This window comes from Otolemur garnettii, unplaced genomic scaffold (genome assembly GCF_000181295.1).
Source record: "Otolemur garnettii isolate 467f Iridium unplaced genomic scaffold, OtoGar3 scaffold00142, whole genome shotgun sequence".
Taxonomy (NCBI): Eukaryota; Metazoa; Chordata; class Mammalia; order Primates; family Galagidae; genus Otolemur; species Otolemur garnettii.
The window spans coordinates 1,494,922-1,501,294 of NW_003852537.1; the positions used below are offsets into that span (position 1 = coordinate 1,494,922).

The 6,373-nt window shown below is 39.6% G+C and overlaps 1 protein-coding gene across 7 annotated transcripts in view; it reads right to left on the reverse strand.

Annotated features, from left to right (window-relative positions):
* The window catches only part of ZNF655 (zinc finger protein 655), an 18,315-nt gene that overhangs the window by 8,089 nt on the left and 3,853 nt on the right, over positions 1 to 6,373 (reverse strand). Inside the window, exon 5 of one of the 7 annotated variants that reach the window (XM_012810788.2) lies at positions 5,396 to 6,210. The exons of the other annotated variants lie outside the window; for them this stretch is intronic. Within the exon in view, the coding sequence (XP_012666242.1) occupies positions 6,014 to 6,210 (197 nt within the window). The 3' untranslated portion in view covers positions 5,396 to 6,013. Of the gene's footprint in view, positions 1 to 5,395; positions 6,211 to 6,373 lie in introns of those variants that run through there. 7 annotated transcript variants of the gene reach the window in all.

Genomic DNA, 6,373 nt, shown 5'->3' on the forward strand with positions numbered 1-6,373 from the left:
TTGAGGCTCCTGTCTCAAAAAAAAAAAAAAGAAATAATTTATAGGTAAGTCTATGATTAAAAGAAAAAAACCAAGAAATAATTTGTATGGTGCTGAAGAATTGGTTAGCCACTTGTATAGGACTGAAATTGGACCCGTGCCTCTCACCACAGACAAAAATTAACTCTCACTGGATAAAAGACATAAATTTAAGACGTGAAACAACAAAAATTCTAGATGAAAGTGTGGGGAAAACTCTTGACAAAACTGGCCTGGAACAGATTTTATGAAGCTCCTCTTGGCAATTATAGCAACACCAAATATAAATAAATGAGACATGATCAAGCTTAAAAGCTTCTGCACAGCTAAGGATATCACAACTAAAGCAAAGAGACACCCTTCAGAATGGGAGAAGATACTTGCATGCTACAAATCTGACAAAGGGCTGACAACTAGAATCCACAGAGAACTCAAATTAATCAACAAGGAAAGAGCAAACAAACTCATTTATAAGTGGGTAAGAGACTTAAACAGAAACTTCTCTAAAGATGACAAACAAATGGCCAACAAACACATGAAAAAATGCTCATCATCCCTTATCATCAGAGAAATGCAAAATCAAAATCACTGAGGCCAGGCAGGTGGTTCACACCTATAATCCTACCACTCTGGGAGGCTGAAGCAGGTGGACTGCATGCGCTCAGGAGTTTAAGACCAGCCTGAGCAAGAGTGAGATCTTATCTCTCAAAATAGTTGGGCGCTATGGCAGGCACCTATAGTTTCAGCTACTTGGGCAGCTGATGCAAGAGGATCTCGTGTCCGAGAGTTTGATATTGTTGTGAGCTATGTCGCCACAGCACTCTACCAAGGGCAACAAAGTGAGACTGTGTCTAAAAAGAAAAACAAAAGAACACCACTCTGAGATAGCACCTAACTCCAGTGAAATTAGCTGACATCATAAAATCCCAAATCTACAGATGCTAGCATAGATGGAGAGTAGGAAACACTTCTGCACTGCAAAAGTGCATTGCATTTTTTTACATGCTTACTAACAATATTTATTTCATTAAAAACATTTTTTTTGAGACAGAGTCTCACTTTGTCCCCCTTGGTAGAGTGCTGTGGCATCACAGCTCACAGCAACCTCCAACTCTTAGGCTTAAGAATTCACTTGCCTCAGCCTCCAGAGTAGCTGGGACTACAGGCACCCATCATAATACCCAGCTTTTTTTTGTTGCAGTTGCCACTGCTGTTTTAGCTGGCCAACGCTGGGTTCGAACCCACCACCCTTGGTATATGGGGCTGGTGCCCTACCCACTGAGCTACGGGTGCCTCCCCACAACAAACTTTCTTAATACTTGGAATTCTTTCAAAAGGAGGGAAAGAATTTGAGGTAGACAAAAAGGTAAAAAAATAAAGGTGAAAGAACTACATAAGAGAGGGCAGAAAAGAATGAGCAGAATAAATTCAACCAGCAAAGGGCCCACCAACCAATAATAGTAAAGCAATCTAGCAATAGGAAAATAGTTACAAGTTGTTGCCTCGTGACGAATTCATAACTCATTTGTACTTCTCTAGAAGATAGGACTGTTACCCAAGGACTAAGCACTCCTGTATTGCTAGTGAGATTGCAAACATAACCTCTATGGAAAGAAGTATGGAGAATTCTCAAAAAAGTAAAAGTGAACCTTCCATTTGATCCTGCAATCTCATCATTAGATATCTACCCAGAAGAAAAAAAAAATCATTTTACCACAGGGACATGTGCACTAGAATATTTATTGCAGCTCAATTCACAATTGCCAAGATGTGGAATCAACTCAAGTGCCCATCAACCCATGAATGGATTTACAAACTGCAATATGGCATATGTATACCATGGAGTATGATTCAACCATAAGAAAAGATGGAAATTTTACATTTTCTGTGTTTACCTGGATAGAGTTGAAACAGTCTTCTTAGTAAAGTATCACAAGAATGGAAAAGTATCCAATGTACTCAATACTAATGTGAAACCAATATATAAACAACTACAAGCCCACACACAAAAAAATCACAAGTGTAGTCTAGTAAGGGGGAGGGAAAAGTAGGGGGGTAGGGTAATTGGAAGGATCTCATCTAATGTGAACAATGTGATGATTTGTTCAATGACCCCCCCTGGGTGAAGGGCTCAACTACAACTTGAACTTTACCACAGAAATGAAAACAAAGTAACCTAAACATTCATACCTCATATCAATCTGAAATTTTAAAAAAAGAAATAATTTGTACACACTCCTGAAATTTTTATTTATATTTTAAAATGTAGTCTATAGTTCATATCACTTGCTATTCTTTCCAAAAACAAATTTTTTTTTGAGACAGTCTCATATGTCACCCCATGTAGATAGAGTACAGTGGCATCACAGCTCACAGCAACCTCAAACTTGTGGGCTTAAGAGATTCTCTTGCCTCATCCTCCCAAGTAGCTGGGACTACAGGCATCCACCACAATGCCCGGTTATTTTTTTGTTGCAGTTGTCATTGTTGGTTTAGTAGGCCCAGGCTGGGCTCGAACCTGCCAGCCTCAGGGCATGTGGCTGGTGCTGTAACCACCATGCTATGGACACCAAGCCATCTTTCCAAAATATTAACATAACTACCATGCCAGGTACTTATATTTATCATGTAATTTAATCCTCACATATCCCAGAAGGGTAGACATTATTTTTCATGTATCAGATTAAATAATATGCTCAGCATATTATAGCCAGTAAGTGAAACCCAAGTCTGATTCCAGTTTATATCCTTTCCAATCTACCATACTGCCTGTCACAGAAAGCATTAATAGCAGACTTTCTTGCCATTGACCTGCCTCTTTCCAAGTTTAACTCAGAACACTATGCTTTCAAAATATGTACTTGGCTTTATATTTTTCCTATTTTAAAAAAAATTTTTTTTTGAGACAAAGTCTCACTATGTCGTCCTCAGTAAAGTGCTGTAGCATCACAGCTCACAGCAACCTCCAACTCTTGGGCTTAAGCAATTCTCTTGCCTCAGCCTCCCAAGTAACTGGGACTATAGGCACCTGCCACAACACCCTGCTACTTTTTTACTGCAGTTGTTTAGCTGGTCCAGGCCGGGTTCAAATCCGCCACCCTCGGTGTATGTGCCTGGCGCCATAACCACTGTACTATGGGGGCTGAGCCTTAAAATTAATTTTTAATTAAAACCTCTTGATTTTATTGAAATCTTGAGAGTTTTCTAATGAGATTTACTTTAATCTGGTCTTTAAAAATGACATTTATGGGTGGCACCCACGGCTCAAAAGGGTAGTATGCCAGTCCCATATGCCAGAGGTGGCAGGTTCAAACCCAGCCCCGGCCAAAAACTGCAAAAAAATAAATAAAAATAAAAACAAACATTTATCATTTACTTTATTATTTAGTTTGCTTCTTTTAGCAGAGTATGGCAAGATTTTAGCCATCTGGAAGCTCATGTTTTTCTTCCTTGTCCTTAATAAATACAGAAATAAAATCTCTCCTTGGCAATATCATTCTTTTGTAATTGCCTGCTATTCTGGAATGTATTCCTAGGCATATTTATTTATTTTTGAGACAGAGATTCCCTTTGTTGCCCTGGGTAGAATGCCGTGGTGTCATAGCTCATAGCAACCTCAAACTCTTGGGCTCAAGCAATTCTCTTGCCTCAGCCTCCCAAGTAGCTGAGACTGCAGGCACCCACCATAACACTCAGCTATTTTTAGAAATAAGGTCTCACTCTGGCTCAGGCTGGTCTCCAACCTGTGAGCTTGGCTATCCACCCACCTCGGCCTCCCAGAGTGCCAGGATTATAAATGTAAGCCAATAGACCCAACCAAGACATTTTTATTAGTTCTGGAATGCATGTCCTTTTTGGTCCCAAACTGTATAAATTGGCCTGTTTGTCCAATTTGTCATAGCCCTTTGAATTTTCTTATAATCAGTAGGGCACAGTGGCTCATACCTGTAATCCTAGCACTCTGAGAGGCCAAGGTGGGTGGATTGCTTGAGCTCAGGAGTTCAAGACCAATCTGAGCAAAAGTGATACTCTGTCTCTACTAAAAATACTAAGGCAAGAGGATCGCTTGAACCCAGGAGTTGGAGGTTGCTGTGAGCTACTGACACCATAGCACTCTACCCAGGGTGACAGCTTCAGACTCTTGTCTCAAAAAATAATAATAATTTTCTTATAATCAGAGTACAAACAAGTCATTAAAAATATTAAAAACTTGAGGCGGCACCTGTGGCTCAAAAGGGTAGGGTGCTGGTCCCATATGCTGGAGATAGCGGGTTCAAACCCAGCCCGGCCAAAAAAAAAATATATATACACACATAAAAAATTCCATACATGGGTAGACCAATTGTCCTAAAGGCACAAAACAGTGAAAAAGAACATGGGCTTTAAGCATATCTGGGCCCCAAGCCTACCACTGACTGTACAAAGATCACTTAACTGCTTTGAGCCTCAGTTTCCTCAGATATAAAATAGGAATAATACTGTTTGCTCACAAGGTTATTCTAAGGATTAAATGCAAAAGAGAGAGAGAGGGTACCTAGTAATACACTGGCTGCTCAACCAGTAAATAGCTGTGATCCAGTGGAGAACATTCTGTACAAAATTACTGTCATCCACCATGACAGCAAGTTCAAAAAGAGGCATGTGCCGAACATTCCGACCTATCAACTCACTTAAAATGAACTAGAATTTGACAAACATGTTTCTAATGCCTTCATCTGATAGGGTACCTGCCACAGTGACTCATGTGAAATGCCATCCAGCTCCCTTTCTGAGTCTCTAGCACTAAGTCACAGTCAATTGCTCTATGAGTATGACTCTCAAGCGAGTTATTCATTCACTGTCAACTGAATATACTTCTTTTTCAATTTGGTAATGAAAATTATTATCTACTATTTTACCCAACTGTTTATACTGTGTATACTATGTAATGGAAGCACTTAAACAAAGGACCAAAGTTCTGATGTCTATGATAAATACAATCCAGAGTTACTGCCATGGAAAAAGAAGTGAACTGGGAAAGTGGAATTGCTAAATCAGGGGCTGAATTATAAAGTCTTATTTTACAATCCCAAACAGTAAGTTAATTAATATATAAACTTAAATTTCTGGTGGAGTTTGCTAAACCCACAAATACAAAAATTACTTCCCAAAGACTGTAAAAATAATTACTAAGGAGATGCTGCTGACTTGGTCACAAAAGCAAGTTGAGTAGAAGAGTTTCTTGCGTGCATGTGTATGCCTGGTATGTGTGAGCGTGTATGCATGTCATATGTGCATGCAAAAATGACAGGAGAAGACGGGAAGTTCAGTCTATAGCATGCTGTGCTATCAGACTGCATTAAATTGCTACAAAGTTTTATTCCAAAAAGTAGACAGGTTAACTGTTGGAAATTCTGTTATTATTAGGTAAAATTAACAATAGTTTACAAATACATCACTTTACAGTTTACAAAGTTATTAAACAGACAATCCTTTTGATATCCTGAAATAAAGAAATGTAACTTTTCTGCCCTCCCTTTTTCCCTCCATCAAGGACAGAGCTAAGGAACACTTAATCAGGAAAGGTAATATAAATGCATCAATATGTATAGTACCACAGGAATAAAGGGGAAGAAAGTAGGGCTTTGAAGAGGAAGAAAACTAGAATATTGAACATGAGGAGAGCCCGGGCAATCACAGGGGAGTTAGCCAATATAAAGGATAGTCATGCCCACTAAATAAAAAGAGTGGCACACAGCGTATGTTCCACATTCTAAAATAACATGAAAAGACCATAACTGAAAGGCTGAAGTTGAACTTTGTGGTTTCTCAGAACACAAGTAGATAACCACCAACCATGGTTTCTGAATGAACTGGCTTCAAAATGCATCTGGTTGCAACAGAGGGCTTCCTGGCCTTTACTTTAGAAATTTAACAAAGGTTATTTGAGGAGCTGCAATTTTGCATGATGGTGGCATCCTGGGAAGCTTCTATTCCATCAGTCAAGTTTAATATCTTACAATCGTGGAAAAGGAGTTTCTGAGCAAGGATGAGTAATATCGATGGGAAGCCGATACTTGGGCCATCTCTTGGAGATTCCTGCTGTAAGGACTGCAAGTGTTTCTCCAGAGAAAGCACTTGCCTGGGTATGACTCAGGGCCGGGCAGGAATTCACACTATGAATCCGGGTGGTAGGAAGGCGGAGAAGTATGCCTACAAAGATCAAAGAGCCAGGAATGGAAAACACACTAAAAAACCTTCCCAGTAGGCAGGCTACCTCCCCACGGATAACACTTTTTGAATCTAGATTATAACCAGGGAGATAAGGTAATGCCCTGGATGCCACCAGCACAGGAAAAGACAAAAGAAAAAAAAA